Genomic DNA, 20,714 nt, shown 5'->3' on the forward strand with positions numbered 1-20,714 from the left:
ATAGACTATAGGCTTCTCTTCGCACATACATTCAGTGGCCACTTTATTAGATATACTGTACCTGTATAGCACAATATGACACCCTTGGCATAAATCCTGTGATATTGCTTGTGTTAAACTCTGAAGAAGCTGCTGCCTTACAAGCTCATCCACCTTTTTACCTCACTCTGTGTTTAACCCACGCGACATGAGGGTGTGCAGGTTATATGATCATCAGTTGTGAAACGGGATAATAGCAACCTTCTCAGAGTCACTACGTCATTTCACTAATCCCCAAACGGACAGACGGACGGGAAGAGAGTTTTGAGTGTGTGTAGAGTGCGATGGTAGCAGGGCAGATATGATGTGTGACGAACATCTCTGGCTCACTCCTGTAGATGTGTCCTTTGTGATCAGTAATGGCAGCTTAACTCCTCTTTATGACTCCATCTCCTCCATCTTTGCTATTAACTGATTATCAACTTCATTAATTCAGCTGTGCCTTTATGTGGCGTAACAAGGTGGCTGCTAATGGCTCCGTCTCAATGCCAGACCGCTCTGGACAATTACAGTGCCTGCAAGAGAAAGAATTCCAATAATGTGGTAACAAAGCTAACTGAGCACTGTTTATCGCCTTGTCTGTGCCCTCTCAGGACCGTCCTCAGTGATCAGCAACGATGATGACTCAGCCTCTCCTCTTCATCACGTCTCCAATGGCAGCAACACTCCCTCCTCGTCAGAAATGGGCCCTGACGCAGTCATCATCGGCATGACCAAGATCCCGGTGATAGAGAACCCTCAGTACTTCAGGAGCACAAACAGCCTCCTCAAAACCGACACTTGTAAGTAAAGAGAAATCTGGTTTATTTGCTCATACGGTTTATGTGCCAGTGTTCTCTAATTGTTTGTACTTGTGGCCTATTGGACAAAAACTGTTTGTGTGTGTATGTGTGTGTGTGTGTGTGTGTGTGTGTGTGTGGGAGGTTACCATAGCAACACCGTCCTTGCTGTCATGGCAGTGACCTTGGGCTGCGGATGATAAGCTGTCAATCCTATAGGAGGATAAATGCGGAACAGCGTTTGTGCCGCAAACAAGCAGAACCACATAAACCATCCAATAACCAGAACCAGCTGAAGCAAACAATCAGACAGTCAGAAGAGCAGTCTTCTAATGGTGACCAAGGCGGCTGTATCATATCCCACAAATTTAACAGCACGAGACACAGGAATGTGGGGAAGGAGATCCAAACATAGAGATAAACACAAACATAATGTGGAGAGAGCAGGACGTCAGCCTGTCAGACAGAAAAACTCGGAGCACGACGGTATTGACCCGTCCGTCAACATGACATTATGATTATTGGCAACTAATAAAAGCTTCTCCTGCCTGTGGGTCTAGTGTACAGTAAATTACAACGGTGAATGTATGTGTGTATGAGTGTGTGTGTGTGCATGTGTGTATGTTTGTTCTGGAGTAGGTTGAAAAGGTATAATAAACTATGCGGTCAGGGGTTTGACCTCTTCAGCCCTGCGCCTGTAAGTAAAAGATGGATGAGGATTTACAGGGTAAAGACAAGACTGAAACCTTTGAGAGTCAGAGAAAGTCGTTACTGTGTTGCTGTGCACGTGCCTGTGTGTGTGTGTGTGTGTGTGTGTGAGTAACAGGTTTTTGATATATTACAGCCATTCCATCCATTATTCTGCATGCTTTGTCGACTAACACAGAGACCTGCTACCTCACCTTAGTGACATCAAAGGCATAACTATTGAAGATTTACAGTAAAACAGACCTGGTTTGACTAAGGTGGCAGCTAAGAATCTGCTTCCCTCAACTCACCTACACTCTGTGAACATGCATGTCAGAAGAAGAGGAGAGTATTTTGAAACTTCCCCGTTGCTTTGATTTTTTTCTCAATTTTTCCACCGTTTCCATGCCAGCAAATATTTTAGGGTTTGTATTTTTGCTGTAACCACACAATGAGGATTAACATTGCTCTGGAAAATCTGATTCACAAGTGAGCACGTGCGTATATGCAAACACACCCACACACACCCTAACGCGCACACACGTACACACACAGAGACACGGATCACAAAAGCCTATAAAATCACAATTAGCTAAAGCTTGAAATTGGAGGGCAGACATTTGGGAGCGGCGGCTGTCAGAAGAAAAGCAGAAAATGTAAAAGTAGAAATACAAACAGTGAGAAATAAATGAGGATTTTTAATGAAAGTTGTTTGTGCTGACATCATCTCCAGCACATCCCTTAGTTTAAGGGCCGTGGTAAGATTTGAGGAGTAGGAAAGGGACGGAAAGACAGATGGTAAACAGGGATTAATTACGTCCCCAGACATTAATTTCTTAACCAGGATGCTGATTAAGGAGGATAGGTGTGAGCGTGGGCTCTGTAGGGTGAGATGGAAAGACAGATGGAAAAGGGAGGGAGAGGAGGAGGATGATGGGAAACATTATTCGCCTTTATGTTAATGTCCTGAGTGCGGCGATAAACAAGCGATGGAAAAAGACGGATGGAGTGATGGAGTGTTTACTGTCTGAGGACTTTGGTTAAGAGGAAGAGCTTGGCAGGTGGACTAGTGTGTGTAGTTATGAGAAAAAAAATGTTCTTAAAGATACTCATTAAAGTTTACATAGCATGTGAGATTCTCTATGGATATAATATATAAATCACTTAATTTTGGAGGTTCTTGGTCGTTGGGTCCATGATTTATAAGGTTTTCCCTCCATATATTACGAAAATAAATTAAATAATAAATACAAAATGTGAAAGCAGCAGGGGAGGCAGTGAGAACAAACATCAGACCTCCCTGCAGCAAACAAAAGAAGGCATCGGTCTGCGCACATCAACGTATTTGCAATTTGAAGGCGTTAATTAAGACGTAAGTGGTGTGAAACGTTGTCATGGGTGAGATGCTTATCAACCAGCCGGTAGGAAACGGTGCGGTGGAGTAATTAGCTGGTTAAATGGCCGATGCTCGGCTGTGTGGGATGCGGCTGCAGCAGAGGGAATCTATTCCCACAATTCCCTGTGTGACCTGTGCAGACCTGCAACTGGCTACTGCTTAGATGTAAATTATGACTTTAAGCCATACGGTTCCACAACATATACACACTACTACTGTACTACATCCACACACACACACACACAAACACGCACACACGCATACAGTATGATAGGGTTAAGTTGAGTACCTCTCTCTCTCTCTTTCTGTCTGTACAATTGGGTTATGGTAGATCTCAGTAGCTTACGCTGTAGATCGATGCAGCTTCTGAGAGTCTAGCTCAGCTTTAATGTGATATTCTGAGTGGACAGCTTTTCTTCAAATGCGTCTCTTAATCACATCACAGATAAATCTCAGCCCATGGTGTGCTGTTGCCGCTGTGTGTGTGTGTGTGTGTGTGTGTGTGTGCGTGTGCGTGTGCGTGTGCATGTGTGCATGTGTGTGTGCAGGCAGTGGCACAAGACGTCTGGCCCTAGTCAAGCTGATAGAAGAGGTTTACTCGGGTTATAGGAAGGTTACCACAATTTTAATGATTCTGTAGGATAAAGTCTTATTTCATCATGCTGAAGTGATGCCAAGTTAAAAAAAAAAAAAAACATCAGCAGGAGTCACAAGTAACTTAGCAACAGAGATCAGGTTTGTTGAATCTGCAGGAGGAAAAATAATGAGATGACATGAATCATACAAAGAATTTATTCCAAACCAATTTGCAGACAAATTAAAATTGCAGATTAATACGTGTCAGAAACATTGCCCCCCTAATCGAAGGTTAGTTTTAATGCATTGGACTCTGGACTATATTGTTACATCCTACCAGGACATGACCCCACCCAGGGGTGACCAACCCCAATACATCCTTAACCTGTAGGAAATAAAATGAATACAACAGAGTATTGAGGTTTCCTATTCAGTGTTGCATTAATATGGTTTGCAAATGATGAGAACAAACAACATACAACAGACACTCTATTAAATGTTTTGGTTATTTTATTGTGCTTGTCCGGCTTATCCAGCTTAATTGAGATTGGTGTTGTAGCAGATGAGGACGTGTAGTATTGAGCCACTTATTAGTAAATGACACAAAGTACACTGATACAAGATGATGGATGATGAAAATATACAGTACTAACTCAATTCTGATTGACATAACAGGATCTGGTTTCAGGTAGCCACAGTAAATAAGCTGTTTTCCCTATGAGACGGTGAACTAATATCTCTCTCTCTCTCTCTCTCTCTCTCTCTCTCTCTCTCTCTCTCTCTCTCTCTCTCTCCCTCTCTCTTGTTTCCCTCCCAAAGTTGTCCAGCATATTAAGAGGCACAACATTGTGTTGAAGAGGGAGTTGGGCGAGGGCGCCTTTGGAAAAGTCTTCTTGGCTGAGTGTTATAACCTCTCACCTGACCAGGACAAGATCCTGGTGGCTGTCAAGGTAACACAGAGGCCCTGTGGTCTCATTTTAACCTTTTCATACACATTTTGACAATTTGCTGTGTAACTTTCTACAATTAAAATGTTGAAATTCATATGATTGAGAGACTAAAACAGTGGATCTCAACATGACATGACTCAACATGAGATATAATGCTCCACCATTAATAACCAGATTTTATTATATTATATATATTTATCCTAAATATTATATGTTGTATATTTGTACATTTTATATAAACAATTATATGTAGAGAGTATATATGATATATTCATGTATTATTGTATTTCAATTATTTCATACATTATATTTGTGACAGAATAGGGTGAGGGTTAAATTATTTCTTATAAATAAACATTTTGGAAAGCACAAACCAGTCTATTTTTAGTGCTAAATCATTTTATGAAGCTCTTAAACAACAAACAGCCTAAAGAAGAAGGACAGAGTGGGTTTATGTGTTACCAACCATTCAGCTTGAGGTGTTTCCATATATGTGGAGTCTGCTTTCAAAATGAGATATGATAAGATGTGATGATGAAATGAGAATAACTGGTTACACAAAAAGGAAGCTTATGATGTAATATTGAAGAAAGTATTTTCTTATGAAAAAGATCAATGAAACATTGAACAGCTTTTGTCATCTAATCCTATATTCATGAAATGGATACATTCCATTTTGAAAAGGAATCCATCATATTGCTTCTAAAGAGTATTTAGACTCCTTCACCCATTTCCTCTGCTATTGTTAGCCACTCGTCCGTTTTTAAAAGAGTATCTCTTTATCAAAAGGTGAGATTACACTCAAACCGCTGGTTTCCGGGGTCAAATTGAAAGGTTTCCGAGGAGCATCCTTCCATCCCCTCCACGTCTCCACTCGTCTGTCTATCAAGGATGCTTTCTCTCCTAGTTTGCGGTGAATCAGAAACAGGATCTCATTGGTGAAAAAGTTCTCATTAACAATACATGACCTGTGTACGTGACCCACCCCCACTCACACACACTCTTTATCTCCTCCTTTAACCCCTGATTCAGCTCTCTACCTCACCTCACCTCTGCTTCTCTCACCTGCAGCATTCCTCCTCTCATCCATTCTGTTCACTTCATCCTTTCCACGCGTCCCCCTTCTCTCCCTTGGACTTCTGTCCCTTTTTACATTTCCCATTTCCTTCAGCCAATCTTCTCTTTGCTCACCTGCCAGCTTAGCTTCAGCTTGATCAGAGGAAATCCCTGGCAGCAAAGTTGTTTGTCGTATAACAAGTTTCTCCCTACATTTCATATAAATTCTGAACTTTATATTCTAAAAACAAATGCTTATACTTCACCATTTGTGACTCTTTAATAATGATATTGTAGTTCTCTTTACTACAGAAGCAATGGAGGAGATCCAGCTTCAAGCTTAAGTAACACTGAAACAATTTCATTCCCAAATCACCCTAAACTGCGGCTTTAGTGCTCAGCTTCTCAAACAAAGTGTTGGGGTGATGATGGGGAATAAATTAGTCGGAAAAACACTGTGGATGAATACATGGAAATAACATATATGCCACAATTTACTGAGCTCTGTCATATCTATAGGCAGATGCTGGTTAAAGAGACTTTAATGAACTGCAAGTGTCAGAAAATATTAATTGAAACAGAGACGATGCACTAATTAACAAGAGTAGACAGTATATGTTGGCAGGCTACACATGCAACTACTCTGCAGAGCTTCTCCACTGTGGGCACATTAAGCAGAGAGCAGCACAAAGCCACCATAGGAAGAAAATAAACCCAACAAATAGACCTTGTATCAAATAATAAATACTCAAACAGAATACACATATTCCATCCATTGAGAGAGCGAGACAGAGGGAGAGAGAGAGAAGCAGAGAGAGAGGGAGAAACAAAGAGCGAGCGATGGAATTAAGACTTAACTCAGCTACCTTGTTCAAAGGCTTCTCAGTACATTTGAATAATACATACAATTACAGACTCACTGTAATTCCATTCTATTCTATTCTCGCTCTCTCTCTCTCTCTCTGTGTGTGTGTGTGTGTGTGTGTGTGTGTGTGTGGCCATCTGGAGGACAAGAGCTATTCATTTGAGCAGCATAACACACTGATATTGAGATATCCATTTTTGAGCATCCATATGTATCATAGATCATATGCACCATATGAACTGTCCACGGTTTTAGTAAGCACAGCACAGAATATTGAATTGAATCATTTTTGAAGAATTATATGCACATATGTTATAAAATTATAGGGCAATGACAGGAATCGAAACGTTGCCCAGAGGCTCAACTTAAGTAATTAATTTCCAAATGCGGGGATAAACAAATATCCTGCAATTTCATGAAAGATTTAGATGGAAAGTGGATTTCTCAGTGGATTACATCATCATCAAAGTCTAACTGCAGTTTGGCCAAAAGAGAGAATTTTAAATGAGGCGTTCACCCTCATCATGCCTTATTTCCACTTCCCTCAAACATTTGCAGAGTTCCTCCTATAAACACTCATAAAAGTGCCCTCTCTCTCTCTCTCTCTCTCTCTCGCTCGCTCTCTCTCCCTCTCTCTGTCTCTCCCTCTCATACATGTTACATTACTGAAACGTGTACAACAACATTACAGTAACCTACACACACTAATAGAGCTTAATGGTGCTGGCTCACGGGAGCCTATCAATCAGCTAGTCAGCCGTAAAAACAGAAGCAAGTTTTACGGTTATATTATACAGAGAGGTGCCATCGATCACTGCCACACATTAACATGCACACATACAGGCACGCACAAACTGCACACGTACACTCCGGCACCGTCATCACTCATAAACACCTAATAATTCTATGCTCTAGTTTGAAACGGGCAGATGTGAGTGAGTACATTCACATGCAGGAGGTTGCTGATTGGTTTTTATTTATCCAGGGAATGGGAATGTGCTTGGGCAAATGACTAACTGTAATATTCTGGCTTTTAGTTTGGAATTTAATGCTACATGGAGTTTGGTGACTCAGAACGTGACGGTTCTTTGATTTTTACAGCTGTTTGAACTTTTCTCAAATGAACACAAATGTTGTTTTTAGTTAAGTGGTGAATAGTTCCCGATTGAGCTCAGTGGTGCAAAACAAAAGACTTTCCAAGACTTCCTCTTATCAGGAGAGGAAACATTTTAATCAAATCATGTGTCCCAGATTTCCTTTTAATTGGCCAAGCGGCTGTGGCGAATTGATTGTGTTTCAGTAAATAAATGCACAAGTATCTTCATGTGCTGGTAGCAGTATGTATTCTATAGTGACTTGCATGTCCTCTGGTGCAGAGGGTGTGTGTCAGGATCATCAGAGGAAAGTCCTGACACCCAACCCCATATAGAGAACAAGAAAACACCAACAAAACTAAATGATGACGGCAGGTGATGGCGTGTTTGTGACACTTACACATGATCTATAGTACACACAGGCTACATATACTATATATACGTTATACTGTAATTATCCACTTTTGCATCATCACGCTGTATCATATTACGACCTGTAATGTTCAGGACTGAGCCTCTGTTTCCTGATATGTGATTGGTCGAATATGAGTGGGTGGAGTTACATCTCAGTCTCATTTTCTGGCATCTCAGCATTCCAGCTAGAAGGTCACAAGGTTGTTTCCTCCTTCCTGAGCTTTCTTGGACTCCTCTCCTTGTCCTTTAGACCTTTACTTGTAATGTGAGCTTCATTGTTACTATTCAGACAAGCAAACACACACACTGATGAACACAGGCAAATACACAAGATGGGAGCAAACGTATACCCATGTCATATACTGTGGGAACACAATCAATTATTCATGGAGCTCAAGAGGCATTTTCTATATTTTTCCTTTAGATGTGAAATGAATACAGAGTGTGTATCACTTTCATTTCCTGAAACTCTCTCTCTCTCTCCCTCTCTCTCTCTCTCTCTCCCTCTCTCTCTCTCCCACTCCTCCATGAAGTTTCCTGATTCATGGTGGTGAGGCAAAGATTAGTTTCAAAGGGAACCAGAGGATATAATGAATGTAAACCATGTTGTACTTTGTAATGGCTTACACTAATATAAAATGTGCTCTCCTTTCTTGTGTGTCTGCCATTGCATCAGCACTTGTTCCTTGCCAGAAGTTTCACTCTGTGTGCTGAGGTGCTGTAACTCACTTTTACTAGGCGAGCCATTTACAGTACATTTCTTCTCCGTGGAAGCGAGCCAATGAAACTAGAGCAGACTGGGTGCACTGTGAAAATGACAGATTGGCGACACTGCACGTGGCATAATTTGTGAGTTTTTCTTTTGTCCGTTTATTGAAATGTCACTTCTCTACGTCTGTTTTCTTTGTGTGTGTGTAACAATCGTCCGCTTAGACACTCAAAGAGGCCAGCGAGAACGCCAGGAAGGATTTCCATCGTGAGGCTGAGCTGCTGACCAACCTTCAGCATGAACACATCGTGACCTTCTATGGAGTCTGCGTGGAGAGTGACCCGCTCATCATGGTCTTCGAGTATATGAAACACGGTGACCTCAACAAATTCCTCAGGCAAGGCTCCTCTCTTCATTTTAAGAAAGAAAATCATTAAAGACAATCAACTTTGATGCTCCCCAACCTCTTCTGGAAGAGTGTGACACAAAGCTGGCAGTCAACACTAAACCAACAATAGGGAACAGCAGGAATCTAGCTGGGTTCATATCAAAATAGAAACAAAACCCTCCATCTGTTCTCTTCCAGGGCCCACGGTCCAGATGCAGTCCTAATGGCAGAAGGTCAGACAACCAGACCTGTGGAGCTGACTCAGTCCCAGATGTTGCACATCGCTCAGCAGATTGCTTCTGGAATGGTCTACCTGGCATCACAGCACTTTGTGCACCGCGACCTTGCCACCAGGTGTGATAGTTAATCCACTTTGTCATCATATGTGCTCACAGGCCAAGTGCTTTTATTAAACAGGGCAGAATCAACGTTTCCAAATTATGTTGTGACAATTGAGACAGAGCATCTCCCAGGAAATGAATAAAAACGGAGAAGAGCATTGCTGTTTCCAGGATGTTTAGAATACAATGTCAAGGAGCTGTGTTTGACATCCTGCACTTACAAAGACACACACACCACTGAATATAAGAGGCCATTAGAACAACCTTGATGAATGTTATTATACACGATCGAGCTTGAAGCAGCAGCATTGAAGCAAGCATGAGTAACATATAGACACATATAGATATAGATAGGCCTGCTATATATAAAAATTAGTTCTATTTATTCCACTATCCACATCCAGCATACGTGGTAGGAGTGTAACAGTGTGGGTGTGGAACACGTCAGCGCTCAGTATATTTATACAGCGTGGGGCTTATGTTGCTGTGTCACAGGAACTGCCTGGTGGGCGAGAATCTGCTGGTGAAAATTGGGGACTTTGGCATGTCCAGAGACGTCTACAGCACTGACTACTACAGGGTAGGTGTATGTGTCAAACTCTTTTCTGGCCCTTCTTTTAGCTTTACTTCTGCCTGCTGCATGGTTCCTCTACGCTCCTCCCCCTGCATGGACATGGCTGACGGACCGCAGCAGTATCGAGTCCAGAGCTATAACATAGTTGTAATAAATGTAATACTGTTTAGAACTGAATAGACTCCAGGGTAGGTAAGATTAGCAGCATGCTTACTGAGTGGGATAGTTTTAGTGCAGCATTCTGTGAGGAAAATAGAGTTGTAATCTAAATGTCTTCTATTTGTACCTGCACATGTCTGTAGGTTTGTTTGTTCTGACAACTTCATCCAAATTCAAGCTGCGTTCAAGTGGTTTTGTTTCAAAAGTAACACACCAATCTCAATGAACAATCAAATCAAATATATTGATCTGACTGCAGTTCAGCAGTGTCGGGGATAAGCTAGCAGCTGACTAAACTCCTTTACTCAATAGCTTGACAGCAGGTCAGTGATTTATCTTAACAGTGTTGCTTTTCCAAGAACTTACAGTTTTGCTCCAGCAGAATAGTGATGTGCCAAGAGGTCTGTGTGAGGGGGAGTTGATGATTTTGTTGGTTTAGTTGTAACCTTACTCGATCTCAGACACAGAAATCAGTGTGTACAAAAAAACAAAAACAAATCAGCCAAGTTTTTGAAATCATACTCTAAATGTTATGGAATAAAAACAGATTTTCATATTACTGTAAATGTAATTTTCCACATTGGTTCTGGTTCAGGTTATTATGTTTATCCAGCTTTTTGGAGGCTGCAGAGTTTTCCCGTATGTTTTTCTGTAAACCTGCAGGCAGTTTAAATTTTTCCAAAATGCCAAAAAGGCAACGAGCATCACAGTATTAGATCCCCATGGAGAACTGTATTAACATCTAAAATATCAGCCCTAAACTTAATCCATGAAACAAAGAAGAGAGTTTTAGTTTTTAGGGGGTCGGTTCATAACAGCAAAGTGATTTCTTGTGGATCACAGCAGGAATCAAATTCCAAACCAAAACAACTGAAAAACACAACCATAAAATTCAGTTTTGCTACAGTTTAGTACCCGACATAATTAATATGACATGTGCCAAACAAACAGCTGTGTGTGTGTGTGTGTGTGTGTGTGTGTGTGTGTGTGTGTGTGTGTGTGTGTGTGTGTGTGTGTGTCACCTCTACACATGCGGCTTCACACAAGATGCAGGGTTATGTGTAATATACAGGTACGTCCATTCACATCGCAGGAAGCGGCTCGCTCAGTGTCGAGTGGAAGTTGTTTTCTTAGGCCACTGGGATGGAACATAAGATGAGCCAACATCTCTAAAGCACACACACATACATTACACACACACACAGGAGCTGTCAGTTCAGGCTGGTCAGCTAAAGAGGAAGGGAGAAGAAATACAGTGGCATTTACAACTGATTTGCATGGGTGTGTGTGTGTATATACAGTGTGTGTGTGTGTGTATGTGTGTGTGTTTGGTAGGCGAGTTAGCAGCTCCAATATGATTACCGAAACAGGTTTAAGAGACAGCTGAGATGACATGACTAACGTGACAGAGGAGGAGGAGAGAGAGAGAGAGAGAGAGAGAGAGAGAGAGAGAGAGAGAGAGAGAGAGAGAGAGAGAGAGAGGAGGGGGAGGGGGAGGGGGAGTGAAGCAGATTTGGACATATATGATAACTGTAATGATAACAAACACAAAGACACCAGCTGATGGTAAAACTGACCATCTGAAGCACTGACCATCTGAAACACATTGTGCAGATTTGGTTCCATTCAGTTACAAAGTTATGATGATATTTCATCTGAACCTGGTGAGACAGAATTTGCAACTTCTTTTGCATTTATTCTGCATTCCATTTACCTGACTTATGACCTTTTTACTAAGCTCAACTGTTGAAAATGTAATAAATATAAGATCCATTATGAATCTGTTTTTGTACTTCATGGAAAGGGGATTTTTCCCAAATTAAATCTGAATACAAGGATGTGAATGTTCTGAAATTATGAGACAGAAAGATGGAAGGGTGAGATAGTAGAAAGATTTAAGTCTCTCCTCAGCATTCTTTTGTACTATCTTTGTGTGATGAGCATCGCCACCCCCACCCTTCCTTCCTTTCACCCCTCCTCAATAAAGCTAAGCGCCGAGGCTGTAGTCATAGCAACGGCAAAGGCAGTGGCGGTGAGCCTAGGAGTTGTATCCAACGTTTCTGTGGAAGAAAAATAATCAGAGAACTTCTGTTTAGTATGCCAAAGCAGTACTACAGAAAGAGAGAGAGGGCTAGAGAGAGAGACGGAACGGAGGGAGCAAAAGTGTGGGAGACGGAGGCAGGAGGGTGGCGAAGAGATGAAAGTCAAGAAAACTGGAGAGGGAGCAGGAGGGAGGACGAAGGGTGAAAGCACGCAGCTGGAAAAAGAGAGAGGAAGAGAAGGAGCAGGGAGGCCAGGGAGGGTGAAATCCAGGCACAAATAAATACACAAAAGGACAAAGACGCAATTGAGCGATAAAGAAATACACGGAGAGGAGAATGGAGAGGAGGGGGGAGGACTGAGTGCAAGACAGCCTGTCGAGGAGACCGTGGACATTGTAGTTCGTACGAAACAAACACATACGGAGGCTGCAGACAATCACAACACAGAGGGGCAGACAGATGGCTCAGAGAGGGGGGGACCACACCTGAAAACCCCAGACACGACAACAAAATCTGTTCTTATAGATAGAGAGATAGAGAGTGAGAGCGAGAGAGGTGTGTGTGCACATGTGTGTGTTTGTGTGTGTGTGTGGAGGGGAAACGACTGGAGGACGCAGTCATGCTCTTTGCGTCAGACAGGAGCAGAGATGAGTCATAGAGGAATTGGTGGGCCTCTGATACCACCCCTCCCCCGTGTGTGTGTATGTATGCGTGCGTGTGTGGGAGGTTATACAACAGCCAAGCACCAACGCAATGATGACGTCATACGGTGAAGCTGACTGACACTTCAGTAGACAGTGAGGATGCCTTGATTCAAATCTCCAGGGTTTCCATATGTTACTGCAGCTTTTGGCATGCGTGGGTGTGTGTGGACGTGTATATATGTGTGTATGTATACAGTATATATGTACATACACAACAGCATGACTGGATTTTCAACATTTGATCCTCATGTTGGGAGTCTTTTCTCGGCTTAAGTGATTTCAAGTGTGTAGAGTGAAAGAAAACAAGGAAAGGAAATCAGCTCAGGATTCTCCTGTGAGTCTGACCAAACCAACCGTAGGAAGACAAAAACACCGCTCACGCCTTTCTGCTGAGTCATTCCTGTTTACAAAAGCTCACCTCTGGGTGCCATCGCAACCCAATGGAGCCAATGGACCGGTCCAGGAGTGGGCGTGCACCAAGACAGGAAGGGTCTGCTATGGACAGTATTAAGAGATACCTAGTGAACACGGATAAGTACAAATAACTGTCAATTGTGCCTCAATAACAATCATACATCATATTTATGATTGATTGATTTGTCATCTGTACATGTGGTTTACATAAATGTTGAGGTTTAGTTAAAGCAAAGTTAGAAAATGATGCTCTGGTGGTAAATAGTGGCATTTTGGGGGCTCAAACTTTATTCCCCCATCTGTTAATGGCATGATTGTGATATAATGATGATTTTAGCAAAACAATGTTTTTTTTAACAAGAAAATGTGAAGATTAATTTTGTCCATAACTTCCACCCATACTTCCATCAGGTGAAAGTTACTTCTAAATTAATTTTTTCTTTCCTTACGGTTTCTATGAAAATTGATAAATGAAGGATTTCATATTGGTTCTAATTTGTCAATGAAGTGCATCTGTTTTTTCCCCTCAACTAGTCAGACATTGACATGTAGCTCCCCTGGTGAGGAAGGCCAGCGCTTTTCTTCGGGGGAAAAAACAAGTACAGACTCACACACACACGCATGCTAAAACACAAAGAGACCAGAATTCTTGAAAAGAGTTGTCATTTCCATGGTAACACAGAGGGCAATTAAGGTACGTTCCTCTGCAACAAAGAGTGGGCGGAGTTACTTACACTGGCCCCTCCTTTGCCACATCCCATAATGCCCTCTTTTTAACCCATCCAGTTGCCATAGATACCACAGTCTCCACCAGGTCACTATATTTTTGTGTTTTTCTTCTTTGTTAAGGGCTTCCTGGAACACTCAGGCGGTGGACGACTTGAGAGTGATGCATATTTATAAGACAAACACTGAGAGACGGGCAAGCGGAGAGGAAGAGGGGCAGCAAGTGGGCTAGAGTGAAGGGGGGAGAGAGAGGGAGAGAGAGAAGGAAATAACAAATGGAACAAAGGCTGGACTGAAAACGAGTGAAAGCAGAGAGGAAACAGATGACAGACAGATGAGCGGTCAGACTGGCTGAGAGTGTCTAATCTTCACACTGCTGCTGCATAAACACCACTCGCTTCATATTTGACCTTTCATGACCTCTGGCAGAAAGGAATACATCATTTAGTACATTCCTTACTGATTTTCTCTCCTCCATCTTTTTTTGACAAGACCAATCTTGTTCTCTTTCTGGCACACACACACACACACACACACACACACACACACACACACACACACACAGTTAACAAATATCACAAATCTATCCCAGCAGCTCATGAGCCTGATATTAATATTTCAAACCAGTCAGGGGAAATGATAAGCCAAGATGAATGAAACAAAGTGACTCATGGACATGACCAGGTTCTGGATGACTAAATACTGTTTAAAGTAGCAATACATTATTACACCATACAAGACAACAAGATAAACATTATGTCCCTGAGTCTTTCACTATTATATACGTCAAATCTATTTTCACATGAAATATCTACAGAGAAACGCGAAGATACTGAAAAGATAGGAACACCGAGCAATGAGGCAATTGAGTGAGCGAGAGAGAGAGAGAGAGAGAGAGAGAGAGAGAGAGAGAGAGAGAGAGAGAGAGAGAGAGAGAGAGAGAGAGAGAGAGAGAGAGAGAGAGAGAGAGAGAGAGAGAGAGAGATGCAAATGAGACACATGCAGGCAGGCAGGAGGGAGAGACGGGGCGTTCGAGGGAAACTGCAGAAAAGCGAGGACCTGGTTATGAAGAGTAAGAGCTGTGGAGATGGAGCCAGATATGTTTCCCCAGACACGCTGGTGAACTTGATGGCTATCTGTGTGATCGTACACATTTTATTACTCCATTAAATAACCCACTGACTAACACGGAAACAGGGCATGTGTTGGTGTACCGGGCCATTAATAACAGGCATAAACCTTCTGAAAATGGATGGTGCTATCTGTGTGTGAGCAGTGTAGTGTAGATTCATGTGCAGAGCAGAGCGAAGAGGTGGAGGGGAGGAACCCCGCTAGGGAAAACATCCGGCTGCTGGGTTACGAGCAGGTTAGAGTTGAAGCTTTTCACGTTGGCGCTGGTATCTAAGCGATGCTCTCTGTCATTATCAGATGTGTGGTGCCTTTCGCTCATGTGGGGTCTGCTCCTGTTTAAGTAAACTGTGACACGACTCTGTGGTATGGTAATTACATGTTAGTGTGCATTTAATGACAAAGGCTGGCTCAGCTATTGGCACTGGTGGAATATGTTCTCAATGGATTCCTTTGGTCTATCTGGATCCATTCATATAGGCCACATCTACAAATTCAGCTCTTGACAGGTTGTCAGGTCCAAGTCTTTGTTTTTGAGGATTTTGTGGCTCATTCTCTTCTTTGTGTCAATTCTCTCATGTAGCCTAATTTTGTGTACATTTGCGTTCACATAGTAAACAATTAAAAAGTTGTGGCACAAGTTTGAGTGCATTTCTAGTTTGAATCACAGTGTTTCTGTTTTGAAGTTGTTGTCTAAAGCTTGATTGATAAGTTTTAAGCCCAAAGATGTGTGCAGGGGCTGAAATATGTCATTTTTGTGCTGGTGATATTCTTGCTTTAATGGTTTTGCACATTGTCTGCATTCAAGTGAGCTCAGCTAAGGCTGTGAGTTGTATGAGATGGACAAACACAGTAAATGACCACTGCGATACATGATTATGGCCTTTAACTCAGCCTACTCACCTGATTAGCGCCCTCAGCCTTTACAGCACAATGGGCACAATCAAGAAAAGAACTTGGGGTATATTCTCTCAGTTTGAAAGGAGTTGATGTCAAGAAACTGAAACAACTTATCAATCGACAGTTGTGCATTAGTGTATCCCTATCTGTTCGTTTTTCCCACTTTGTCACTATTGTTTTTAAATGTGCTATAGTATCCTACATTGAACACACTTACGCTGTTACTTAAAGCACTAAGAGGGGATATAAAGCATTTCCTGCCCATCTCTCTCCTATGGTAGTAATCTTGGATATAATGCAATCTACTGTTTCACTGAGTCTAACTGTGCTTACTAAAAATGATAGAATAGGATAGAATAGAGTAGACTAGAATAGAATAGAATAGAATTGAATAGAATAGAATAGAATAGTTCTAAGTTTAAAGGATTGCATGAGACCGAAGCTATTTTACTACTTCAAATTATTCTCTCTTCAGTTCAATGTGTGCAGTACTGACTCTATCCTCTGTTTGTGTGCGTGTGCGTGTTTGTGCGTCTGTGTGCGTATGTGTGTGTGTGTGTGTGCGCTTACACAGGTCGGAGGTCACACCATGCTGCCAATCCGCTGGATGCCCCCTGAAAGCATCATGTATAGGAAGTTCACCACAGAGAGCGATGTTTGGAGTCTGGGTGTTGTTCTCTGGGAAATCTTCACGTATGGAAAACAACCTTGGTACCAGCTGTCTAATAATGAGGTAAACAGCACAGCCATTTATTACCAATGTGTTAGTTTTCACTGCACTTCCAAAGATATCAGCAAACACACATGCTGTGAGCGGGCATCACATCCTGGAAGGAGCAAGCAAACAATGTGTCATGTGAAAAGTATTCGGCAAACATTTGTTGGATGAGACTCCGTGTTGTCTTATGTCTTATGGTAATGTTCACATTTCATTTGGGTCTTGAATTAATTGCGAGGTATAATTACCTCACAGTGTAAGTTGGAAGGACGTTTGAAGCTCAGTTTCAAAAAGGCGTTTGAAAACTTTATATTTTCACAGCTATCATTCAGAGGCATATGCTGCAGATTTATATTAATTAAAGATTTCTACTAAATAAATACTGAGTGGATTCTACTCAAATGACACACATTTGCTGGCATAAATGCTCCCTCTCCTGTAGTCTTTACTGTGACAGTTTCTGGGAAAACAGCCTTGCAGGAAAACCCCTCAACCCTCAACTTCAACCCTTAACCTAACCTTAACCTTAACCTTAAATCCATTATACCCTCAACTCTGGTTACATTTCGTTCTTCCTCTCAGTCTGACCCTGTTAACTCACTCTGGTTACAGCTAAAATTAACCCCTGTGGCCCCCTGCTGTGCTCCTGACCATCTTATCCTCCTGATCTCTATTAACTGTGTCCTGATTCCCAATTGATTCACCTTTTGGCTCAGATATCTTCTACAGAGGACATGAAGCTCTGTTCCTTAATGACACAGCCATTCTTTGACATCCTCTGACCCAAACTGATCAACAACATTGAAAGATCACGAGTCATTTATTGACACCGGGTCCCTAATAACTGCACAATATTATTATTATTATAGTCTTCTATAATAGAACTGTATCAACTTGTTCAAGAAGATTAATAGAACCCATTAGTTCATTAATTGTTATTCATTTTTGATGTAACAGCCGGGTGTGTTTAATGGCTCAGGAAATTATAAAACATATTAATTATATGACAGCCTAATAACATAAATATTTTCCAAGATGCTGCCTCAGGATGATAAATCTGCTGCATACAAAACACTGAGGAGCTCCCGTCCCAAAGTTTAGTCTTCAGTCAGTATGTCTGCTTTTTATGTTGTTCCCATTTCTTCTCAGGACCAAAGAAGTAAAACATTGTAATGTGCCTTTAAAATGAATGTATCGCCTTTGTGTCTTAATGTACCAAAACACTATAAAGGGGCTTTTACTGCGGGTGTAGGCCCTCTCCATGCTCTTATTTTGAAAAGTTTGCCCAGTTTTGCCCTGTGGATCTTATCCAGTTAATAATGAAAGAAATGAAGATCTAACTCAATAAAATCATTTGTTCACTTTGGAGTTTTCATTTTCATGACTGTGTCATTGGTTCTAGCAGTAATTGACCTCTGACCCTCTCTTCTCTGGACTTTTTCTGACCCCTGAATGCTTTCCTTGCTCTCCAGGTGATCGAGTGTATAACCCAGGGCCGGGTGCTGCAGCGCCCCAGGACCTGTCCTAAGGAGGTGTACGACCTGATGCTGGGCTGCTGGCAGAGGGAGCCGCACATGAGACTCAACATCAAGGAAATCCACTGTCTGCTGCTCAACCTGGCCAAGGCCTCGCCCGTCTACCTGGATATACTGGGCTGAGGGTGGGAGGCCCGTTTGGGAAAGCGTGTGCATTAAGGCGCGGATGTGTATGTGCATTTGAGATTGCGTGCATGTGTGTGTGTGTGTGTGTGTGTGTGTACCTGAGCAGACACACTCGTTCATGTGAAGTATATAGTGCTCATACATGTGCACATGTGTGTGTGTGTGTGTGTGGATGTGGATGTGCAGGATGTGAAGCTATCAAACTCTTAAGGCAATCAAAAAATTCCTCTACTCCTCCCCAAGCTCCCTCCTCGCTCGCATTTCTTCTCGTTTCTTCATCTCTGCTCCTTCCTTCGTTCCTTCCAGAAAAGACATTACTAACTAAGAGCAGTTTAACCTTGGGGGGTGGTGGGATGGTGTGTGTGTGTGTGTGGGCGGGGGGTTGCCTCTCACTTCTTTTTAAATGCTTTAATTGACTGGGGCTAAACTGCTGAAACCTAATTAACAGGACTTTAATTTAAAGACTCATCGCGAGGACGGAGCGGCGAATCCCTCACAGCACTCTGGTGTGAACATCCGGAAATTTCATCAGAGCGAATGTAGAGGTGCAGGGAGGAATTCTGCAAAGCTTCATCCCTTGCGTGTAAAAAAACAAAACGAGACGATGAGGCCTTTCAGAGGCTCCACTCCGTGTGACGCGGAGCCATCAAAGACACTGTGTTTCCCCTCTCACCCCATCTATGTGTCTGTCAGAACTGAGCGTGAGTATTAATGTCAACACTGTCATCAAAACCACCTGCAGCAACAGACAAGACAGGAGACAAGAACACATTGGAATAGAGGAGCTCTAAACAATCTAATGACCAAACAAAAATGACATGTGCAGGGGAGAAAACAAACACAACTGGCGACTCTTTGCTTGTCAGGGGAGGTTTGCAAGCGAAAAGGACTTTAAGGTGATGGCGAGTTGAGTTGGCCAATTTAGCGCTTAAAAAAACATCGTTCATTAGCAAAAGTGCCAACTGAAGGTGAAAAATGAAGATGATTGATGTTAAGAAAGACGGCTGAGTACTCTACTGTATTTACAGATGTATTGTCATGAATGCTGAAAATTGTAAATGTTAAAAAAAAACCTAGTTCAGCCTCAGTTTACCTATGATATCTCTTCATGCAACTGACTGACCGCAGTTTATGGTGACATGGATATATGCACCCACATCCTACCTGCATATTTCATTTTTAGTGTTGTTTTCTGTTGGATATTTACTTTGCACTGGCTTACAGCACAGGATAACATGATGAGTATAGTTCACAGCACAGTACACACACACACATAGTCACTCAAACACACTCCCCTGAAGTGACAGATGCCTGAGTTGTGATGTCAAGTGCTGGTGTCGGAGGTCAATTGATTCATTTTGTCCGCAGCTGTCTGACAATCGCGAGGTCCCTGTGGAGGAGGAGGAGGGGGGGTGGAGGGGGTGATTGGGTGGGGCTGGTGTTGCGGGGGGGGGGGGGGGGGGGGGGGGGGGTGCAAAGGTCACTAAGGGAGGCTGGGGTTTGCGAGCGGTCAGATCACGGTCAGATGTGTGGGCCGCGGCGCTGTGTAAGGTGTGGTTCATTTGGTCAGCCCATATTAAATCATCAAGGCTCTCAGCACTCAGACATCCTTGAAAACCACATCTGTGCTAGAGGGGATGCACATGCACACACACACACACACATGCCCAAACGCACACACGCACACACTCTGTATACCTTATCCCTTCATCTAGCATCTCCTCACACACACAGGCACACTCTGAAAGACACTCAAAACGGCCTGAGAAGGAAATTGAATTGTGCATGTTTTATTATTTGAGCGGTGCAGTGCTTTAGCCAGGCCCCCGTCCTCTGTAATGGTGTAATGTATATTTCATTACAGTCTAATGGGCTCCATTAGCACAGTCTTCTCACAGACATTCAAGACTTATTGTTTTATGGCTGAGAAAGAAAGATGGAGGGATGTAGAGAGAGCAGAGGACAATTGGAGAAGTGAAAGAGAGGAAAAGGGGGGACAGGGTGGCGGGGAAACAAGAGGAGAGGTAATAATGCATATTGGGAAGGAATGGGGTGTGTGGGGAGAGAGAGAGAGAGAGAGAGAGAGTTCAACACCGAGGCAATGGAGCGGAACTCGCCGAGGAGCACAGGGACGGAAAATGGTATGGATAGGTCATGTGGAGAGAGAGAGCGAGAGAGAGAGAGGGAAAGGAGGAGAGCAGAGAGAGAGAGAGGAGAGGTGAGGGGGAGATAAAGAGTGAAGGAGAGGAGGTGTGAATGTCCTCGGGGAGAAAGCGAGAGCAGGAGTGAGGGAACATCCATCATTACTGTGGCGGTTGTGGATGTTCTGTAAGCCACAACTCCAACTTCACACCCCCCATCACATTCCTATGGCTGGCCTCAACCACACACACA

At 42.6% G+C, this 20,714-nt stretch overlaps 1 protein-coding gene across 1 annotated transcript; it reads left to right on the plus strand.

The window, feature by feature from the left end:
- The first annotated feature begins 340 nt into the window (after positions 1 to 340).
- LOC143003394 (BDNF/NT-3 growth factors receptor-like) lies at positions 341 to 19,700 on the plus strand. The gene is made up of 8 exons (XM_076154010.1): positions 341 to 395; positions 633 to 821; positions 4,297 to 4,427; positions 8,790 to 8,962; positions 9,152 to 9,307; positions 9,790 to 9,874; positions 16,516 to 16,674; positions 18,132 to 19,700. The coding sequence occupies exons 1-8, from the start codon at positions 341 to 343 to the stop codon at positions 18,315 to 18,317; spliced, it is 1,134 nt and encodes a 377-aa protein (XP_076010125.1). The 3' UTR covers positions 18,318 to 19,700.
- Positions 19,701 to 20,714: the final 1,014 nt, after the last annotated feature.

This window comes from Genypterus blacodes, unplaced genomic scaffold, assembly GCF_046128005.1.
Source record: "Genypterus blacodes isolate CSIRO-AG114 ecotype Tasmania unplaced genomic scaffold, CSIRO-AGI_Gbla_v1 ptg000061l_1, whole genome shotgun sequence".
Classification (NCBI taxonomy): domain Eukaryota; kingdom Metazoa; phylum Chordata; class Actinopteri; order Ophidiiformes; family Ophidiidae; genus Genypterus; species Genypterus blacodes.

What these genes read in the sequence shown, in the direction of transcription:
- LOC143003394 (XM_076154010.1), top strand. Translation starts at nt 341, where the DNA reads ATGATGTGTGACGAACATCTCTGGCTCACTCCTGTAGATGTGTCCTTT. An exon ending in GACCTCAACAAATTCCTCAG is followed by an intron (nt 8,963 to 9,151) that starts GCAAGGCTCCTC and finishes GTTCTCTTCCAG; the next exon opens with GGCCCACGGTCCAGATGCAG. An exon ending in ACCAGCTGTCTAATAATGAG is followed by an intron (nt 16,675 to 18,131) that starts GTAAACAGCACA and finishes CTTGCTCTCCAG; the next exon opens with GTGATCGAGTGTATAACCCA.